The 20,713-nt window shown below is 51.5% G+C and overlaps 1 protein-coding gene across 1 annotated transcript in view; it reads left to right on the top strand.

Moving 5' to 3' along the window:
* Positions 1 to 1,138: 1,138 nt before the first annotated feature.
* The window catches only part of NUP85 (nucleoporin 85), a 28,992-nt gene continuing 9,417 nt past the window's right edge, over positions 1,139 to 20,713 (top strand). The window contains exons 1-13 of the mRNA XM_006145830.3: positions 1,139 to 1,240; positions 3,803 to 3,896; positions 6,366 to 6,528; positions 8,936 to 9,006; positions 9,556 to 9,599; positions 11,819 to 11,888; positions 13,597 to 13,718; positions 15,347 to 15,481; positions 15,580 to 15,702; positions 15,888 to 16,019; positions 16,209 to 16,315; positions 20,329 to 20,412; positions 20,530 to 20,595. Of these exons, the coding sequence (XP_006145892.1) occupies positions 1,208 to 1,240; positions 3,803 to 3,896; positions 6,366 to 6,528; positions 8,936 to 9,006; positions 9,556 to 9,599; positions 11,819 to 11,888; positions 13,597 to 13,718; positions 15,347 to 15,481; positions 15,580 to 15,702; positions 15,888 to 16,019; positions 16,209 to 16,315; positions 20,329 to 20,412; positions 20,530 to 20,595 (1,244 nt within the window). The 5' untranslated portion in view covers positions 1,139 to 1,207. The remainder of the gene's footprint in view (positions 1,241 to 3,802; positions 3,897 to 6,365; positions 6,529 to 8,935; positions 9,007 to 9,555; positions 9,600 to 11,818; positions 11,889 to 13,596; positions 13,719 to 15,346; positions 15,482 to 15,579; positions 15,703 to 15,887; positions 16,020 to 16,208; positions 16,316 to 20,328; positions 20,413 to 20,529; positions 20,596 to 20,713) is intronic.

Genomic DNA, 20,713 nt, shown 5'->3' with positions numbered 1-20,713 from the left:
ACACAGAGAGAGACATAGAGACAGAAAGCGAGAAATCACCCCCCAGGGGGGATGGTCACGCCGCAATCCATTCTCCTCTCGGGATCCTGGGCACGCACGCACACGCGCCCGGCGTGAGTTTTAAGCCACCGGGTCCAGGACACGAACCGCGGTCGACTACGTGGGAGTCCAGCGACATAGCCATTACGCTAACTGCTGGTTCCCGACTTTTTTAAAAAAGATTTTTGCCATAGGGCATGTGCTCTTGTGAGAGAGAGAGAACTTGAGAAATCCGCCCCCAGGAGGGGTGGCACCCCGCAATCTCTTCTCCATTCCTCTTGGGAATTTGGGCACTGCATGCACACGAAACCAGTGTGGTTTTCAGGCCCACTGCATCTGGACTGGAACTACGGAATCAGCCGTGTGGGGCCCAGAACCTTAAGCACCGCCACATGCTGGCCCTAATGCTTTACTTCCAAGTCACAAATTATCTTCAGTTCTTTCAGAGTTCCCTATTCGGAAATTTAGGGCTCATGTTATCTATACGTGTCTTATTCAAAAAATAATTGAACTTTCAAGTTTTTTTCTTTTCCTAGGAGATAACAAAACCTGAATTTGTGTTTAGCAAGTCTAGCGTCTCGAGTTCACAGCTGTCTCAGTTGCGTCCATTCCGTCCGCGCGTCTCCTGCGTGTTTTGGAGTGAAAGTGGTGGCGGCCGCTTCCCAACACGCGCCCGTGTGGCCGCCGGTGCTTGGGCGCGGCCGCGACGATCCTAAGTGAAGATCCGCAGGACAGCCAAAGCCAGGCAGAGGCCTAAGTGAGCCCGAGTCTCGCTCGGGTCCATAGCCGAGAATACCCTTTCCAGCTCTGTGCGCGCGGCCGTCCCGCCTCGGAGCCCGCGGTGGTCCCGCCGTCTCCCGGGGGCCTTCTCCCTGCCTGGCGTGGGGCTGTCCGCGGCGCCGCCTGACCTGGCGAGAGAGTTACTGCGAGGACAGACTGCTCTACTCCTGTCGTCCCTGCCATGCTAACGAGCCCAGGAAAGAGGGATGCACATGGAAGGCCGCAGAGGGTGGGTGGTGGCGGGGAGGGGAGGCCCTGCGGCATTCGGGCGGTGGGCCTGCAGGCGCTGCCGGAGGGCGGGGTCCTCTCGCAGTGGGCTCTGAGCGCGAGCCGAGGGCGCGGACTCTTCGGCTGCGCGGCGAGTCCCAGGTGGTGGGGGCGCGGCGCTATGGAGGAGCTGGATGGCGAGCCGACAGTCACTGTAAGAGCGCCCGGAATGGCCTTGCTTGCCTTCGCGGTCTGAGGACTGCGTCTGCCTCTCCGCTTAAGGCTTGCCTCCCTCCCGGCGGGCCTCGAGAAGCCCGTCCTCTTCCCGCGGCTCGATCGCCTCTGCCCGGAGGGCGCTACGTTAACCGGGAACTAGGTTCGGGTCGTAGTGGTCGCTGGGTTCCCGCTCCCCTGCATGCTCACCAGCCCTCGCCTCGGAGGCCCCGCTTCATCTCCTTTTCTCTCTTGTCTTCTTAACCTTTTTGCTTCGCTGGCTTTTCCTCTTGGGCTTTGGAGTGGGCTCGGACCAAGCGGGGAATTTTGACTTACTTTTCTTCGAGCAGAACTAAGCTCTACCTGCAGCACCGCGAGCTTAGCTTCTACCTGTCTTGCCATACTGGCCCAAGATTTTTTAAACGTATTCTTTCTCTCGGGAGACTATTCTGGTTTTTATTGGTCTGCCTCCAATCCTATTGGAACTATCAGTGTATCAGTTCTGGATGATCTGTGATATTTATAAATACTGGCGGGTTTTAGATACAAAGTATCTGCCGTTCTCAAAGTGAGAATGCTCCGCTCTTCTCTCTGGTTTATCTCACTTTTCAAATGAAAGCTCAGCAGTTTCTTAGGAAAGCTTCAATCCGACCTTCTTAAATCAGGTATCTATTCATGATAGGCTTTCTGAGGCCTGCATTTCTTAGCTTTTGGTCACTTACAAACCTCGCTAAACAGTTAAGTTACCTGATCCTGTGCTTTGGTTTTCTAGAAAGTTGAGATGGCTGTACATTTCAGCTGGACCCATTAGATTTTAAAATAGTTTGTGAAAAAAACTAGAAATTCATGGGACCAGCAGTTGGCGAAATGACTTGATCACTGGACTCCCATGTAGTCAATTGTGGTTCGAGTCTTGGACCTGGTGGCTTAAACTCAAGCTGGGCGCGTGTGTGAGTGTGCCCAAGATCCTGAGGGCAGAATGGAGAAGGGATTGCAGCATGGCCATCTTCCCTAGGGGGGTGATTTCTCACTTTTTGTCTCTCTTTGTCTTTTTAGTGAGCGCTTGCATCCTATAGCAAAAACCTCTCCAAAAAAAAAAAATTTGTTTATTTAATTTTTAAATTTATTCATTCATTCATTCATTTATTTTAATTTGACCAGAGAGAGAGAGAAAGTGAGAAAGCAAGCCACCAGGTCCAGGATTCGAACCATGTTAGTCATGTGGGAGTGTCCAGTGTCTTAACCATCACGCCACCTACTGGTCCCAAAGTTAGAATTTTCTACTGTGCTTTTTTTTCTTTGTATTTTATAGATATTGCTCAGCATTGTGTATGTGATTAATTCTTCCTTTATTTTTTGTTGTAGAGATTTTTGCCTTAGGGCATGAGCATTTGCCAGAGAGCAAGAGACAGACATTGAGAGGGAAAGTGAGAAATAGCCCCTCCCCCCAATGGCCACTCCACAATAGTTTAGCCATTGTCACAGAGATGGCACAGAAACCTTGGAATGGAAGATCTCTTGTGTTTTTTTAGTGAAGAAAAGTTACATTCTTTATTTGTTATTTTAAAACATTTAAAAAATAATTTAATTTAATTTTATTCATTCATTTTTTATTTTTTAGAATTTGACCAGAAAGAGACAGAGACAGAGTAAGAGAGAGGGAAAGTGAGAAAGCAAGCCCCCTGAGAGCAGGTCCAGGACTTGAACCATGGTTGACCAAGTAGGAGTGTCCAGTGCTCCAACCACCATGCCATTTCCTGGCCCTTATTTGATGTTTTAAATTCACTGCAGGGGGGTGTGTGCTCCCTTGAGTGAGTAAGAGAGAGGGGTGAAGTGAGAAAGCACCCCCCAGGGGGATGGCCACCCCGCAGTCTCCTCTCCATTCTGCTCTCGGATTCGGGCATGTGTGCCCTCGCACTAGGCTTGTTTCTCAAGCCGCAGGCGCTGGGACTCAGCCACCCTATTGCCATGCCATCAGGTAGCCCCCTTTTTCATTTTTCAACTTCCACTTTTCTGAACTACAGCTCTCTAACCTGCAGTGTAAGAAATGAGTAGGGCCCGCAGGTATTGTGTCGGGTAAGGAGGCTGGGCCTTACATGGCCGACTGCCTGGTTGTAGTCCCCAACCTGGTGGCGCGTGCATGCCCAAAATCCTGAGAGAAGACTGGAGAAGGGTTTGAGGTATGACCGTCCCCTCTGGGAATGACTTTTCTCCGGCAAGTCCACATGCCTATGACAAAAATCTTCAAGTCCACATGCCTATGACAAAAATCTTCAAAACAAACAAAAAAAAAAAGTGAGATTATAAGTTTGGTTTTTGCCAGGCTGTGTTGAGGAGGTGAGTGAGGTTGTAAGTTTGGTTTTTGCCAGGCTGTGTTGAGGAGGCTGGCAGAGCTCACTTGCTGATTCAGGGGGGTTAGGGTTGAGCTCAGCCACCCGGGACTGAGTGGATAAATCAGTATGTATAATTTCATGACTGCGATGTCTAGAGTTTTCTTGCTAGTCAGTTGGGAATGAGAGTTGTTGGTCAGTGTAATAACGGTTCTGTGTCTTATTTTCACTAGTTAATTCCAGGTGTGAATTCTAAGAAGAAGCAAATGTGCTTCGATTGGGGTCCAGGGGAGATGCTGGTGTGGGAAACCTCTTTGAACCATAAAGGTAGGTTTGGTTTTGTTTCTTTTTTCCCTTCCATGTTATCCATCTTGGTCCACTTGGTGGTTTTTCTCTTCGCAGACTTGAGTAACTGAGGCACGGAATGATGGAATGTATTTTTCTACCATTTTTGTTTTTGAAACTTAACTGTTTTAGATTTTCGTTGTTTTATGTGATCTGGAAGATGATGACTCCCGGAAAAAAATTTAGCAATAGCCTTCCTAGTGTTTAAGGTTCTCTTACTCATTTTTTTTCCTGCCCGGAAGACGTATACTGTGTGCTGTCCAGAGACAGAGGGTGGGGGAGAGAGAGAAAGTGAGAAGGCACACTCTTGGGGGACGGTGATGTTGCAATGCCTTTTTCTCCGTTTCGGATTTGGGGCCTGCATGTACATGCACCTGGTGTGTCTTTCAAGCTGCTGGTTCCAGGTTTTCGACCAGTCGGCCCTGTGGGTTCTAGCTCCTTAAACACCACGCCACGGCTGACCTGAAAGGTTTTCTTTCTTTCTTTTTTTTTTTTTTGGAGAGGTTTTAGCTAGAAGGCGTGTACACTTGCCAGAAGGATAGAGAGACAGAAAGACGTGAGAAATCACCCCCCGGGGGGATGGCCATGTCGCAATCCAAGTCCTGAACCTGGTGGCTTAAACTCACGCCAGGCACATGTGCGTGCGTGCTCAAGATCCCAAGGAGAATGGAGGAGACGGGATTGTGGCGTGGCCATCCTCCCTCGGGGATGATTTCTTGCTTTCTGTGTCTTTGTCTCTGTTTTCTGGTTAGTGCATGCACCCTATAGCAAAAAAAACTCTCAAAAAAATTTTAAATAATAATAAATAAAATTAAAAATAAATCTTTAAAAAATTTCATTATTTATTTAATTCCATTTGTAATTATTATTGTTTAATTTGACCAGACAGAGACAGAGGGAGAAAGGGACAACGAGAAAGCAAACCACCAGGTCTGAGACTCAAACTGTGGTCAGCCAAGTAGGAATCCAGACCCCTCATCACCACGCCACCTGCCAGCCCCCAAAATAAATCAATCTTAAGTGACTTGAACTGCAGTCGCCTACATGAGAGTCCAGTGACAGCCATTACACCATCTGCTAGTCCCATTTATTACTATTTTAAAATTTACCAGAGAGGGAAATCAAGAAAGCAAGCCACCAGGTCCAGGACTCTAACTGCACTCGATCATGTGAGAGTTGAGTGGCTCAACCAGCACACCAACTCCTATCCCCTATTAAATATGTGTGTGTGTGTGTGTGTATATATTTTTTGGGGGGAGGGAAGAAGTTTTTTGCCATAGGGCTCATGCGCTCGCCAGAAAGACAGAGGGAAACAGAGAGAAAGCGAGAAATCACCCCCAGTGTGGATAACCACGCTGCAGTCCCTTCTCCATTCTTCTCTCAGGATCTTGGGCACGCATGCACACATGCCGGCGTGAGTTTAAGCCACTGGGTCCGGGACTTGAACCACAGTCAACTACATGGGAGTCCAGCAACGTAGCTATTATGTCAACTGCTGGTCCCACCCCTATTTAATTTTTTAAGTTTCTCTCTAAGTATGATGGAGGGAGACATAGACAAAGCGAGCGAGACAGACACACCCCACAGTGTGAGAGAAAGAGAGACAGACACACCCCACAGTGTGAGAGAGAGATAGACAGACACACCCCACAGTGTGAGAGAGACAGACAGACAGACACACCCCACAGTGTGTTGACTCTGCAGTCAATCCCGTCTTAGCTAGCCCTGCATTATGGGCATGTGAGTAAGTCGTCGCTTTCCCATGTGGGTCTGCTTCCTAGTGCAATGCGTTTCACCACTGAGCCACTGTCCAGTTTATGTCACTTCTTCCTCCCTTTATTTTGTTAGGGAGGAAGAATGACACTGCCACATTGTAATCTCCTCTCCTCCATTCTTCGCCTGGGTCTTTGGGCACATATGTGCATGTGCCCAGTGTGCTCCTGAGGCCGCCGGGTCTGGGATTTAAACTGCATTGTCGGCCATGTGGGATCCAGTTGTCTTAACCACTGCAGCATTGCCTGGCCCCAGATGCAATTTCTAGGTGATGTGGTTTTTCCAGAGTTGATAGGTAAGAACTGTCCTTTCTGGGTAGTATCGTTGCACAGTGCTAAGTGCTGTTGAGAAAAGCCAGACCCACCTGGTGACCATGAATGAATCCCTGGCCTGGTCAGTCTGAAACACTGGGCACGTGTGAGTGCCCAGTATCTGATGGGCTGGAGTAATGGGGGAAGGGATTGTGGTATGACCAGGCCCTGTTGAGGGCCTCTGTCTGTCTTTCTGTCTGTCTTGTTCTCTCTCTCTAAATTTGTGCCTGCTCTGTCAAAAAAGAAAAAAATTGGGGCCAGCAGGTGGCATGGTAGTTGAGGTGCTGGACTCCCACATGGACTGTGGTTTAAGTCCTGGATCTGGCGGATTAAGACTTAATTTTTTTTCTTGTTTTTTCTATTGCAGAAAAATCAGAGGCGGTCCCAAGCTGTCCCTTTATCTACGTCATCCGCAAGGATGTGGATGTTCACTCTCAGATCTTGAGAAAACTTTTCAATGAATCCCATGGGATCTTTGTGGGCCTGCAGAGACTTGAAGAAGAATTTACAGGAAAATCCAGAAAAGCCCAGTAAGTAGGCTGCTGGTTTGGGCTGGGGTCCACCGTTAGACCATGAAAAAACAAATGAAGTGCCTCCTGTTCTTTTGCACAGCGGGGGCTTGTCTAGAGAAGTAGGGACTCCTGATTCTGGTTGGGCAGTGTGTGTTGCTGGGAAGGGAAGTCTGAGGGAGTATGTGGATGCTGCCGATTGGCTTGCAGGCCTGATAAGCTTTCTTTGAATATATGCCTATTTCATTTATTCTATAAAGAAGAAAATGTTGGCTATTTAAGTGTTAGTTTTGTTTTGTTTTTGTTATAGGGCATGTGGCCTAGAGATTTTCCAGAAAGATTCAGAAAGGGAGAGTGAAAAGTCACCCCTGCAGTGGGGGTGGCCACTTCACAATCCCTTCTCCTCTATTCTTCTCTCAGGATTTAGGTGGTGGTGTTAGGTCCAGGACTTGAACCCTGGAGTCGGCCATGTGGATCTAGTGCCACCTGCTGGCCTCTTGATAAGCTTTTCACAAATAAGTCCTTATGGTCAATATGGTGATCTTATGTGTGCATGCATGTGTGTGAATGTCGAAAGAGGGGAAGAAAGAGGGAAGGAGAGAGGGAGAGAGGAAAGTCTGTCTAGGGCAAGTGCACATACCCTATGGCAAAAATAAATAAAATATTTTTAAAAAGGGACCAGCATTTGGCATAATGGCTGTATTGCTGGACTCCCATGTAGTCGACCGCGGTTCAAGTCCCAGACCAGGTGACTTAAACTCATGCTGGACGCGTGTGCGTGCGTGCCCAAGATCCCGAGAGGAGAATGGAAGAGAAGGGATTGCGGTGTGGCCATCCCCCCTGGGGGGTGATTTCTCGCTTTCTGTCTCTGCCTCTCTCTGTCTTTCTGGCAAGCGCATGAGCTTATGCAGATACTGGCAGGAAGTCCACAGAGGTGGTGATGTGTGCATCTCAGAACGTCGTGTCTCCCGTGGGCTTCATGATGGCGATGTTTGGTTTTGTTGAGAGGTTTTTGCTATAGGGCGTGTGCACACACCAGAAAGATAGAAAGCCAGAAAGTGAGAAATTACCCCTCGGGGGGGATGGTCACGCCACAATCCCTTCTCCTTTTTCCTCTCGGGATCTTGGGCACGCATGCACACGCGTCTGGTGTAAGTTTAAGCCACCAGGTCCGGGACTCGAACTACGGTCGACTACATGGGAATCCAGTGACATAGCCATTACTTCAACTGCCGGTCCTGGTGATGTTTCATTACTGGTGACCACTTGTTCACGTGGTCAGTGTGGTTTCTCCTGGACTTTTTCACTATGAAATTACCATTTTTGCCTTGTAAATACTAAGTGTAACGCCCATGAGCAGTGTCCACAGGAAAACAAAGTAAGTGTAACGGCGGAGAGATTTTGACACTATGCAAACCCTCCTCCAGTTTCCTTCCACTAAAGTGTCCATCCGTGGATCTAAGCTGAGTGCAGGCGTTCATTTTAGTTGTGGGGAGTGTATTTCATCCGCTTTGTTGCCGAAGTTTTTGCAGCTTTGGAACATTAGGTGCTCTTTCAGGTTTGCTCTTGTCTTTGTTTTAGCAAACTCCTTTTTAATTTTCTTTTATTTTTTTGAGAGAAAGAATTTTGGGGAACCAGCAGTTAGCGTAATGGCTATGTCGCTGGACTCCCACGTAGTCGACCGCGGTTCGTGTCCCGGACCCGGTGGCTTAAAACTCACGCCGGGCGCGTGTGCGTGCATGCCCAAGATCCCGAGAGGAGAATGGAGAAGAAGGGATTGCGGCGTGACCATCCCCCCTGGGGGGTGATTTCTCGCTTTCTGTCTCTATGTCTCTCTCTGTCTGTCTGGCGAGTGCACGAGCCCTACAGTGAAAATCTCTCAAAAAAAAAAAAAAAAAAAAACGAGAGAGAGAAAGAATTTTGCTATAGGGAACATGTACTCGCTGGAGAGACAGAGAAAGCGAGAAATCACCCCAAGGGGAATGATGACGGTGCAGTCTCTTCTCCATTTTCCTCCTAGGACCTTGGACATGCATGCTCATGTGCCAGTGTGTTTCAAGCCACTGGGTCTGTGACTTGGACCATGCTGGACTGTGGGAGTCCAGCAATGTAACCTTTATGCCATCTGCTGGTTCCTACATAGATTTTTAGGTTTATTTTCACCATGAGCAAGACAGACAGACAGAATGAATTGGAGAGGGTCCTGACACCAGGCCACCGTCAGCTTTAGTTAGCTCTGCACCTGCTTCCCCCTGCACCCAGTGTACTCAGTGAGGGCTCCAGATACAAGCCAAAGCCTCCCCGTGCCAGTCTGCCTCTTGGAGCGTGGCTTGCTGTGGCACCTTGCCACCCTTTACTGTTTGTGAGTGCTTCCCCCCTAACGCCACAGGTGTTCCAGACTCACTGTGTTTGTCTTCCCTTTCTGTAGGTTGGTTCGAGTGAGTAAAAACTACCGATCGGTCATAAGAGCGTGTATGGAGGAAATGCATCAGGTTGCAAGTAAGCATTTTGTGTGTGTGCATTTGTTAGTATTTGAAGGAAGACGTGGCTGTGCGTGCCGTGAGGTGAACCTGGGTGACATTCTTGTATACAACTTGTACTTTCTGTTTTACACACGCCTTCATTTTTGGCCGTCATCTCAAGTACGTTTTCCAGGTCAGTCCGCCCTGAGTTGACTGGTGACAGGCACGAGGGAGGGGGCCGGATAAGGCTCTTTGGAAAATAGCACTGTTCCCCCTTCACCTTGTGAGGTGGGCTCACGTGAACATGGGAGCTGTGGGGTTGTGGGTACCTGGTGGAGAATTGTGTGACGTGACATCTTGGCCAGAGACCTTTTAGGTGACCATGTTGCAGTTGAAAGCACTGCTTATATATAACTTGAGGACCTTGGTTTAAGAATCATTGATCTAGAAGAAAGAAATAGGAAACATTAGAAAATTTAAGATGGAAGTGGATGGTCATTAAAATAAAGGCAGCGTGGAACCTGGTCCGCGCAGCTGTGAGAACAAAGCTGCAAGTTCTGTTGCTCACAATGTTTCCTCGTTGCAGTTGCTGCTAAAGATCCCGCCAGTGGCCGCCAGTTCAGCAGCCAGGTAAGGGGTGTGCCTTTGATGCGCGGACACTGCTGTGGCTTCCGTGTCCTCGGCATCCTCCTGGGTGGCTTTGTAGTCCCTGTCAGACAGGAGTCTCTTTCCCGGTAGAGAGCTCCGTGGGGACAGGGATCGTCTTGGACTTCCTGGTGCCTCCTTCTAAGTCTAGCGTGTTAGAGCTCAAGGATCTGCTTGTATGGGGTCTCAGTTCTTAGGGAAAATACAAAGTCTAACCACATTGTGTTGAGGGGTTGTGGCCTGAGAGCGAGCACGAGCTTTGGAACCACTGCCTGGTCCCATCAGCTCAGCTCACGAGCTCCGTGCTTTCATTGCACTGCAAGTGGCTGTGCTTCCCCGGAGCTAGAAAAGCACGTTTCCTTGGTAGAATCCTGATTCCTTTTCAACTGCAGTAGTGAACAGGGAATAGCACATCGTCTCGGAATCAGGGAAGTGTTTATTTTCCCCTGATGAACTAGGCATGATGGTGGGGAAGGGGAGCCTGGATATTCCTGAGAGCAGGTGCCCGATCTGATATATTTTTCGATCTCATATTGGACTTTGCCTTAAGTAGACTGCTTCCTAAACATCAGTCCTTGGGATACCAATTTCACCCTTTTTTGCTCTAACTCCACATTTCTTTTTATTCTTAAAAAATCATTTATTTATTTATTTATTTTCATTTGACCGGGGGATGGGGAGTGAGAAAGCAAGCCACCAGGTCCAGGACTCAAACCGTGGTTGGCTGTGTGGGAGTATCCAGCGCCTTAACCACCGTGCCACCTGCTGGTCCCATAACTCCACATTTCTTACTGAATGTTTTTCTGAAAATTATTTGTCCCTTTCACTCGAATTTAGCTCATCTCTCTTTCTTTAAGTGTTTTATTATAGGGTGTGTGCACTCACTGGAGAGAGAAAGGCCGAGACAGAGAGAGGGCAAGTGAGAAATCACCCCCACAGGGGGATGGCCACACCATAGTTCTTCCCCTCCATTCTGCTCCTGGGATTTTGGCATGCACACACACATGCCTGGCGTGAGTTTTAAGCCGTTGTGTCCAGGACTTGAACTGTGTTTGGCAATGTGGAAGTCTCGTGCCTTAACCACTGTGCCACGTGCTGGCCCTTAAAGTCACTTTGCAACTGTACTGAGTCAAGATCACCAGTGAGATGTGCTAGTTTTATATGTGCATGTGGCGGGGCATGCACTTACTGGGATGGGGGTTGGGGAAGTAAGAGAGCACACCCCATGGGCATGGTCATGCCACAGTCCTTTCTCCTTCATCTCCCCCTCCTTTTAGGCATTTGGGCACGCACATGCTCCTGGTGTGTTTCACTACTCAGTGGGGCTGGAACTCAAACAGCACAGTCAGCCATGTGAGATCCAGCTAGCTCCTGCAATGGTCACGCCTCCTTCTGTTCTCCATTGTCCCCTCTTTTCAGAATTTTGGGCATGCACACTTAGACACACCTGGCATGTTTCTCAAGCCGCTGGGTCCGGGACTTGAACCACTCCATTAGCCACGCAAAATCCAGCTGCCTTAACCTCCTTGCCACCTGCTGGCCCCCATGTGTATATTTTAAATCTGCCATAGGGTGATGCGCTCACTGGAGAGAGGGAATGTGAGAAATCACTCCTTCCAGGAGGGGGGGTTGACCATGCTGCAGTCCCTTCTCTTAGGACTTTGGGCATGTACACACATGGGTCCAGCATGTTTTTCAAGCCTCTGGGTCTAGGACTTGAACTGCGTGGTTGGCCTTGTGGGATCTAGCTGCCTTAACCACTGTGCCACCTGCTGGCTTGATTTATTTTCCTGATACACATTAAAACAAAACTGCAGGGGCCAGCAGGTGGCGTGGCGGATAAAACCTCTGGACTCCTACATGGCTGACCATGGTTCAAGTCCCAAACCTGGCAACTTGCTTTCTCTCTTTCTCTCTCTCTCTCTCTCTCTCTCTGCCCTTGTCTGGTCAAATTAAAATAAATAAATAAAAGTTAAATAAAATAGTTCTTTAAAATAAAATAAAACTGCAGCCACTAAAATAATGTCAGACTATATGCCATCATCAGAGTCCTTCCCCGGCTGTCCTGGGAAATCCTGCTCGAGAGTACTGGGGACTTGAGCTAACCTGTGACTGTCATGAGTTCAAGCCCTGCTTGATTCCTGTGCTCTAAGAGCAGAGCTCAGAAATGTCTTCCGGTGGAACTCGTCTCCCTTTCTCCCCAGGTCTCCATCTTGTCCGCTATGGAGCTTATTTGGAACCTGTGTGAAATCCTGTTCATTGAAGTAGCCCCAGGTGAGCATGCACCACAGGCGTCCCCTGCAGCCTCAGCTGTGTCCTCACCGCCCCTCTGCCTTGTGATGAGCGTTCGTTGTCAAGAGTGTTCCTTCCAGTGCTTTCCATCCACGTAGCCTTGGAACTCATTCCAGCGCACCCGGAGAAACCTGACCTTTTATCAGATTCTGCAAAGAGAATCACAGAGTGCCTTCTAGAAGTTGGGGACATTCAGCAGGTGCCCCCAAAGGGCAGTGAGAAAACACATTAGTGTAGGCTGTGACAGTGGTCAGCATTTGTGTCACGGAGTGGTCAGGCTTGAGAAAGTGTTAGGGACATGGCAAGGGACCAGATGGTAGGCAGCGTCGCCCTGGGAGCCCTGTCCCTTAAAATTTCTTTATTTATAAAAATGTTTCGAGAAGAGTTTTGCTATGGGGAACGTGTGCTTATTGAAGACACAGACAGACAGAAAGCCGAAAAGCACCCCCCTACCCCGGGAGGGATGTCCACGCAGTAGTCCCTTCTTTATTCTCTTGGGATTCGGGTCATGCACGCATGCTCCCAGTGAGAGTTTTAAGCTACCAGGTCCAGTACTCAAACCATAGTCAACCATTTTGGAATCTATTGGACTCTATTGCTTTAACCACCATGCCACCTGCTGGCCCCAAGAATCACTCTGTTGTGCTTTTTTTTTTTTCTTTATAATTATTTCAGGGGACCAGCAGTTAGCGTAATGGCTATGTCGCCGGTCTCCTATGAGTAGTTGACTGTGGTTCGAGTCCTGGACTCCGTGGCTTAAACTTATGTCAGGCACATGTGCGTGTGTGCCCGAGATCCCAAGAGGAGAATGGAGGAGAAGGGATTGCAGCGTGGCCATCCCCCCTGGGGGGTGAATTCTCACTTTCTGTCGGGCTGGCTGGCTGGCGAGCACACACGCCCTATAGCAAAAACCTCTCACAAAAAAAAAAAGTATTATTTCATTGAACTGTATTTATTGATTGATTGATCTATTTCTCTATTTATTCACTTATTTTAATTTGACCTGAGTAGGACAGAGTGAGAGAGAGAAAGTAAGGAGGCAAGTCGCCAAGTCCGGGACTCACCGTGGTCGGGCATGAGGGCGTCCAGTGCCCTTAACCACCACGCCACCCGCTGGTCCTACTCCGTTGCTTTTGATCTGGGTTGTGGGTGGTACAGCGTCCTGGTGTGAATGCGCTGTCCGTGCCGGTGCCGCAGGCTCTTTTCACGTTTCTTTTCATTTGTTGGCCGTTAAATGCCTGTAAGTGCCTGGGCAGCCGTAGCGTTCCCCTCATATTCCTGTGCTCGCACTGAGTAACTTGGAACTAGGACTAGTTGTTCGGGGCCTGCCTTCTCCAGGAGGTTTTGAGGCGGCTGCATGCCTTTGTCTTCACATCCTTAGCACACAGTCGCACAGTCCCTTTCTAAATGGCCGTTACTAACGTAGCCATCGAGTACTTGAGAATCCTTTAGCTGGGAGGGGTGGGGGGCCGTTTAGGATCCAGTGAGAGATGGAGCTGCCCGGCACAGAGGGCATATCCGTACGAGTTTGCGTTTTTGTAGCCCAGCCTACATGTGTGCCCGTGAGAGGGACGAGGTGCCGCCTCTGTGGTCAGCTTGTCTGCCCGAGCATTCTCTGTACCTTGGGTGAAGTGGCACTGCTGCAGATGATGCTGGGGTTTCTGTGCGTGACAGGAGTCTCTCCTTCCAGCTGGCCCACTCCTCCTGCACCTCCTGGACTGGGTCCGGCTGCACGTGTGTGAGGTGGACAGTTTGTCGGCAGAAGTTCTGGGCAGTGAGAATCCGAGCAAACACAAGAGCTTCTGGAACTTGGTGAGGCTCCTGTACAGGCCATTCCGCTCTCTGCCGTGTGTTCTGCTGTCTCTGCTCTGGTGGGTGGGAGGACTCCCCACCAAATACCGCACCCCGTAGTTCTTCACTGGCTCCCGGGGTCTACTTATGTGGACACTCTTGGATCTTTTCTTTATTTTTTTTTCTCTTAAAGATTTATCTATTAATTCAATTTGTTGTTATTTATTTATTTATTTTTTAATTTGACCAGAGAGAGAGACAGAGAAAGAAAGGAAAAGTGAGAAAGCGAGCCAGCCGCCAGGTCTGGGACTAACCGTGGTCGGCCATGTGGCAGTCCAGCGCCGTTAACCACCATGCCACCTGCTGGCCCCTTGAGATGCTGCTTAGAGGTTCTAATGGAGGTGCTGACTGGGCACTTGGATATACAGGTCTCGAATTCAGAGGAGGATACATGTGCCCGGTGTGATTTTTCAGCCACTGCTCTGGCATTCAGACTGGTCCTTCCTCACCGATGGCCGTGGGATGCGCCCCAGTCAGTTGTTACTGTCCGTGGTAGTAGCCGTCTGTACAGTTGCCTTGAGGACTAGATAAGTGACCACTGAAGCACCGCTCTCGTGAAGTACAGGAGCAGGTTTCTGTGTGCCTCTGGTCACATTCCAGACAACTGATCGCTGCACATCTTTGTTTCCCACGTGCTTTTCTTGGAAGGCATCTCGTTTGACCTGAGCACTGAACCCGGACCGCAGCACTTTGAGGCATGACTAGGTGTGACTGGTCTCTGTCCTCAGCCTGCTTTACTGAGACACACACTGGCAGCTCTGGCATATGCTTGGGAGCCCGACAGAGCGTACCAAGATGCAAAACATGGGGCACTGAAGTTACTGCAATAAAGACACCTAAAACATGCGAGCTGAGGGGTCGGTGTGGTGGTAAAGGGCGCTGGACTCCCACATGGCCTGCCGCAGTTCCAGTCCCAGACCTGGCGGCTTGCTTTCTCACTTTCGTTCTCACTGTCACTCTGTTCCTCTCTGCTCAGAGTAAAATAAATAAGTAAAGATTTTTTTTTAAATGTGAGCTGAAACAAGAAGGCAAAGCAGCACTTTGTTTGCCCTCTGCTGGGAAAGTGTGGAGCAACTCGGATTTTGTGTCACTCTGAACACGTCCACAAAGTGGAGTGCCACAGCGTGGATTTGGGGGCTCCAGAGGAATTTCAGCAAGCAGGCAGATTCCCGCGTACAGCTCTGAATAACGGGGGCCAGCCGCGTCGATACCGAGTGTACACATGTACACGCACACACACGAACTCAGCAGAGGAATTTCAGCAAGCAGGCAGATTCCCGTGTACAGCTCTGAATAACGGGGGCCAGCCACGTCGATACCGAGTGTACACATGTACACGTACACACGAACTCAAATTTTAGGAACAATACTTTGTGTTAGGCATCCTGACATTTTCTATTTCATTATTTCATATTTTCTTTAGTTTTAAATGAACTCTTCGCCTCTGGGGCAGTTTGAAGCACGGATGAGGCAGTCACGCCAGGAGACTGGGTGGCTAAACGTTTCTGAGGGAAGGAGGGTACAAGGGCGTCCGCGTCGGCCCTGGGGCCTGGTCTCTTGCCACTGCTTATGTCATGGACCTTTTCCAGGTGACCATCCTGGTGCTGCAGGGCCGGCTGGATGAGGCCCGACAGATGCTGTCCAAGGAAGCGGACGTCGCCCCCGCCTCTGCAGACATGTGCCGCATCCTGGGGGACCTAATGAGGACCATGCCCATTCTCAGTGTACGTAGGAGCAGCCGCTCCTGCTGAGGCACAGGGACGGGTGGCTGGGTGACACACAGGGCTGGGTGGAATGCGACTCACTGCCTCTCCTGCCTCAGCCTGGGAACAGCCAGACCCTGACCGAGCTGGAGCTGAAGTGGCAGCACTGGCATGAGGAGTGCGAGCGGCACCTGCAGGATGGCACATTCGCTGCCAGTCCTCACCTGGAGTCTCTCTGCAAGGTCTGGGAGGCCGCTGGGTGGGCCGGGCCTGCTCCCCAGGGTCATGACCCCGGGGTGCAGCAGCAGGGCCGTCAGGCCCCGCGGGAAGGAGAGGGTGTGCTCCGACGCCAGCTAAGATGGCAGAGTTCGACGTCGGCCCTGGGGTGAGGCGTGAGCCCCACGGCTCAGGCAGCGTCTCTCGTCAGATCATGCTGGGAGACGAAGCCGCCATGCTGGAGCACAGGGAGCTGCTGAGTAACTGGTACCACTTCCTGGTGACGCGGCTCCTGTACTCGCAGCCCACAGTCAAGCCCATTGATCTGCACTTCTATGCCCAGGTGCGTCCGTCCGGGGAGGATAGGTGGGAGTGACGGTGACGGTGCCCTCCCCCGCAGTCGGGGCCTCCTCGAGCTGAGCCTTGGGAGGGAACCCGTCACCTCCCCAGCGTTCCCTGCTCAGCAGCCTTACCTGCCCCCTTGAGTCTTGCTTGTGTCCCGGGGGTTGAGTGGGTCGTCACCTTTCTGCAGTCCAGCCTAGACCTGTTCCTGGGGAGCGAGAGCAGCCCGGAACCCCTGGACAACATCCTGATGGCAGCCTTCGAGTTTGACATCCACCAGGTGATCAAGGAGTGCAGGTGGGCCCCCGCGCGCCCCCGAAGCGCAGCGTGGATGCTCAGTGCTGCGCAGCGTCACCACCTGTTTCTAGAATGTGCCGCCCATCCTCCCCTCCTTCCCGTCGCCCTGCTGCCTCAGTCTGTTTGTGTTGCTGTGACAGAGCTCCGAACTCGAACTCGGTGACTCAGAACAGCAGGTGGTTTCCTCATAGTTCTGGAGGCTGGGAAGCTTAAGATAAAGCTGCAGGTTTGGGGTCTCGTCAGGGGTGCCCTCAGGATGGCATATTTGAATGCTGTGTCCTCATGTGTCACGTGGCAGACAGTGGAAGGGCAAGAAGGGGACAAACTTGTTGAGCCCCTTTATAAGGGCGCCAGTCCCATTCCTGAGAGAGGACCCCACGTGGCCTAGTCACCTCTGAATGACCTCCCTCTCCCTGCGTGTCACTGGCAGCACCTGAATTCGGAGCCACAGCATGGGCTTCCTGGTAGGGAAGGCCTTTCTCCAGGCACTTTCCTGAGGCTCGAGGGCATGTAATCATGCCTGCTTCAGGGAGGCCTATTTTCAGTAACGTCCTAGGAGATTACTCCGATGTTTAACATCTAGAAAGAGCAAGCAGGCCTGGTCTCGGCATCTGATGGATGTGCCGCCGCCTCCCAGGACAGGACTCGAAGCCCACGCGGGGCTGGGTCTCTAGGGCTCAGGACACAATCAGCTCGTGGCTGGGCCCTGGCAGACTTTGCAGCTCTCTCCCTGCAAGGGCGTCCGTCCTGTGGTTACTTCGCACCTTTAGCAAGGCAGGAAAGGGAGTGTCTGCCATCCTGAATCAAAAGTAAAGCTTCCCAGAAGTCTCCATGTACCGGGAGTCAGAAAGCACTGATCCTTCCCGCGTCTGTGGCCTGAAGCCTGCGGAGGGGGAGGACTTGGGAACGGCCACAGAAGACTGCTCAGCATGGGAGTCCCTGGCTCGGCTGTGTCACCCTCACTAGGTGGGGGCAGTGGGAAGGGTTCCCCTGCCTCCTGCTCTGCTGACTTTTTGCCAATACATGGCCGAGGCTTAGAGAAAGGGATGGTCGTTTGGGGAAAGAGAGATGAGTTTTGGCCAGCCAGTGGCATGGTGGTTAAGGCTGTTGGACCCCACGTGGCTGACTCCCTGTCTGGAGGGTGACACGCCCTTTAACTACGTAAAACTGGCAGCTCGAAAACCATACCACCCGCATGTATGAGCTTGCCCAGAGTCCCACAGGAGAGCGAGATGGAGGTTTGTAGCATGACCAAGGCCCATGGGGAGGTGCTTTCTCTCTCCCCCTCTCCCGTCTCGAGCCCTTCCTGTCCTTGGCAAACACAGGCAGGAGTTAGGGAGAACAGAAGCACACACTTCCTGTGAGCACCCACAGCTGCCGGGGCAGCAAGTTCCTTCCTCTGGGCCTTCCTGCATACCCCGGATGTGGATTGTTAGGGACAAAGCAGGTTTGAGCAGAACAGGCGTCTTGGCTGCAGGGAAAGCCTTTGCCGTTTCCAGTGACAGAAGGAAAGAGGGAGAAGGGCCGATGAAGAGGCATTTCTGCATCCCGCAGCTCAGGGTGGGCAAGGCTCATGGCCCTTGCCTGGCGTCTCTGTCCTCGCAAGGAGAGGGGCACTGAGGTCTGTTTGCAGTACGTCTGAGTCCTCATCCTATCAGGAACCTCCCTCCTGTCCTGTTCGGGAAGAGGAGCTGCAGAGAGGTCATAAGACTTAGAAGTGGGGATCGTGAAAAAGGCTCGAGAGGTCTTCTGAAACTGGATTTTTCAAGTGCCCTCCCGGCTGGGCAAAGGCAGAATCGGGGTCTTGTGAGCCTGGGTATCTCATGGGTCATATCGTCAGACTCACGGGAGATCCTGGGGGGCAGGGGGATGTGTTTCTGGAGTTGGGCTGGGTGGGGAAGCCTCGCTCTTGGGGCGTGATGTATCTGGTTCATGATTCTATCCCATGAAAGTGAGTGTGGGCCATCCTTGTACTTTTTAAAATTGATGTTGGCAAGCACATGCACTAGAGAGAAGCCGGGAGAGGCGTTCTCAGCGGGGTCTACTCACCTGCCATCTCCCTCCCTCGCCCTCAGCGTGGCAGGGTCTCAGGCACGCGCCGTCTGCCTCTGTGGAGGCCGTGCTCCCAGAATCCTTCAGTGTATGCATGTGGGGATCCAGAGTCTCACCAGCAGCTCGTGCTTGCCTCCCCTGCAGGGAGGCTGTGATGGCTCGCCAGCTCTGCATCCCCCTGAGTCCCCTGTGCCCTAGTTCTCCCCCTTCAGCGGTTGCTGCCCACTGGCCAGGGAGGCTGCTGCATCCCCTCTCTGCCTGGGAGTGTTTGTGCAGGCCAGGGCGTGCACTGGCTCCCTTAGCTCTGGGGCCCCCCACAGCCTCCTGCCGCATCTCTGGCTGTTCTGCCAAACTATCAGCCAGTAGTTGGGTCAGCAGCTCTGGGAGGCAGAGGAGCCCTTTCTCTTCACCCATCCGTGCCTCCCATTTTTTTTCCCTCGCTTTATGATTGGGAAAAAGTTCTATGTATTTAAAGTGTTTGCTTTTTTTTTTTTTTGAGAGGTTTTTGCTATGGGGTGCGTGTGCTTGCCAGAAAGAGAGACAGACAGCGAGAAATCACCCCCCCAAGGGGGAAAGGCCACGCCACAATCCCTTCTCCATTCTCCTCTCAGGATCTTGGGAAGGCATGCACACACGCCCGGCGTGAGTTTAAGTCAGTGGGTCTGGGACTCGAACTGTGGTCGACTACATGGGAGTCCAACAACATAGCCATTACGCCAAGTACTGGTCCCAACAACTTTTTTTTTTTTTTTGTCAGTATTTTTTTGTAGGGTGTGTCACTCACCAGAGAGAGGGAAAGTGAAAAATCGCCCCCAGTGGGGTGACCACACCACAGTCCCTCCTCTAGTCTTCTCTAGGGATTTTGGGCATGTACATGCACCTGGCATGGTTATTAATCTGCTTGGTCCAGGATTCAAACTGTGCAGCCAGTCATGTGGGATCCAGTACCTTAACCCATTTGCCAGAAAGGGAGAAAGCACCCTCATGGGGAATGGTTACACTGCAGTGGCCTTTCCTCCGCCTCTCCCTCCTTTTCCACCCATGTACGCCCAACTTGTTTGCAAGTCACTGAATCCAGGCTTCGAGCCATGCGGTTAGCTCTGTAGGATCTGGCTGCCATGTCAGCCCTTCCTTCTTTTTTTTAAATGACTTATTTAATTTATTCATTCATTTATTTTAATTTGACCAGAGAGAGAGAGAGAAAGTGAATGAGAAAACAAACCACCAGGTTTGGGACTTGAACCGCGGTCAGCCATGTGGGAGTGTCTAGCACCCCAACCACCACGCCACCCACCGGCCCCAACCCTTCCTTCTTTTTTAAGGCTAAGTGGATTCCATTATGGATGTATACATATTCCAACCTTTTTTTTTGGCCAGAGGCTGTGTGCGTTCATGGGGGAGAGGAAGCACCTCCGTTCCCATGGACCCTGGTCGTGCCGCTGCAGTCCTTTCTCCTGCCATTTCCCCACCCCATCGTGAGCCTAGGCGTGTGCACACACATGTCTAGCATGTTTCTCAAGTTGTCAGGGCCAGGATTTGAACCTGGGTTGGCCATGTGGGGTCTGACTCCAGTGCACAGTGCTCACCCACCATGCTGCAGGGCCTGCCCCACCGTATCTTCCTCGTCCGTGCCCCCAGATGGGCGACTGGGTTGACTGCCCTGGCTAGCAGACAGTGCTGCTGGGAACACGCAGGCGTCTCTGAGATAGTGAGCCCACTTCCTTTCCATGTGTTGCCAGGGAAAACATTCCCATTCGTTTTTGAGGTGTCTCTGTACGTCTGCCCCAGTAGCGTGCTGGCCTCCGTTCCCGCCCGCAGCGTGCAGGAGCTCCCTTGTCCCTCGTGCTCACCAGCACGTGGCATCTTTGGACTTCGCAGCACAGGGGTGCGGGTTCCTGCCCGCACCCTCACGGGCCGCGGCCCCCCTGACTTTCCTACCTGCCTGGTGTCTGACTCTGCAGCATTGCCCTGAGCAACTGGTGGTTTGTGGCCCACTTGACAGACCTGCTGGATCACTGCAGACTCCTCCAGTCGCATAACCTCTAGTAAGTGGGCCAGGCGCACCAGGCCTCACCACCAGGCCATGGAGGGAACTTGGGCTGGGAAAAGGGCCCTGAACGGAGCAGGCCCCGAGTCCCGGTCTGTGTTGGATTTCATTCCAGCTTTGGTTCCAACATGAGGGAATTCCTCCTGCTGGAATATGCCTCAGGACTGTTTGCCCATCACAGGTAGGACAGCCCGTGGGCGTGGGGTGCTCCTGAGCATGTGGTATCCTTGGAGCTGCCGAAGGCTGCAGAAGGGCGAGGGGAGGAGCAGCCTCTGGCGCCAGTCCCCCAAGCCCACGGC

This window comes from Tupaia chinensis, unplaced genomic scaffold (genome assembly GCF_000334495.1).
Source record: "Tupaia chinensis unplaced genomic scaffold, TupChi_1.0 Scaffold000159_1, whole genome shotgun sequence".
Classification (NCBI taxonomy): Eukaryota; Metazoa; Chordata; class Mammalia; order Scandentia; family Tupaiidae; genus Tupaia; species Tupaia belangeri.
This window is presented reverse-complemented; position numbering and strand designations above follow the sequence as displayed.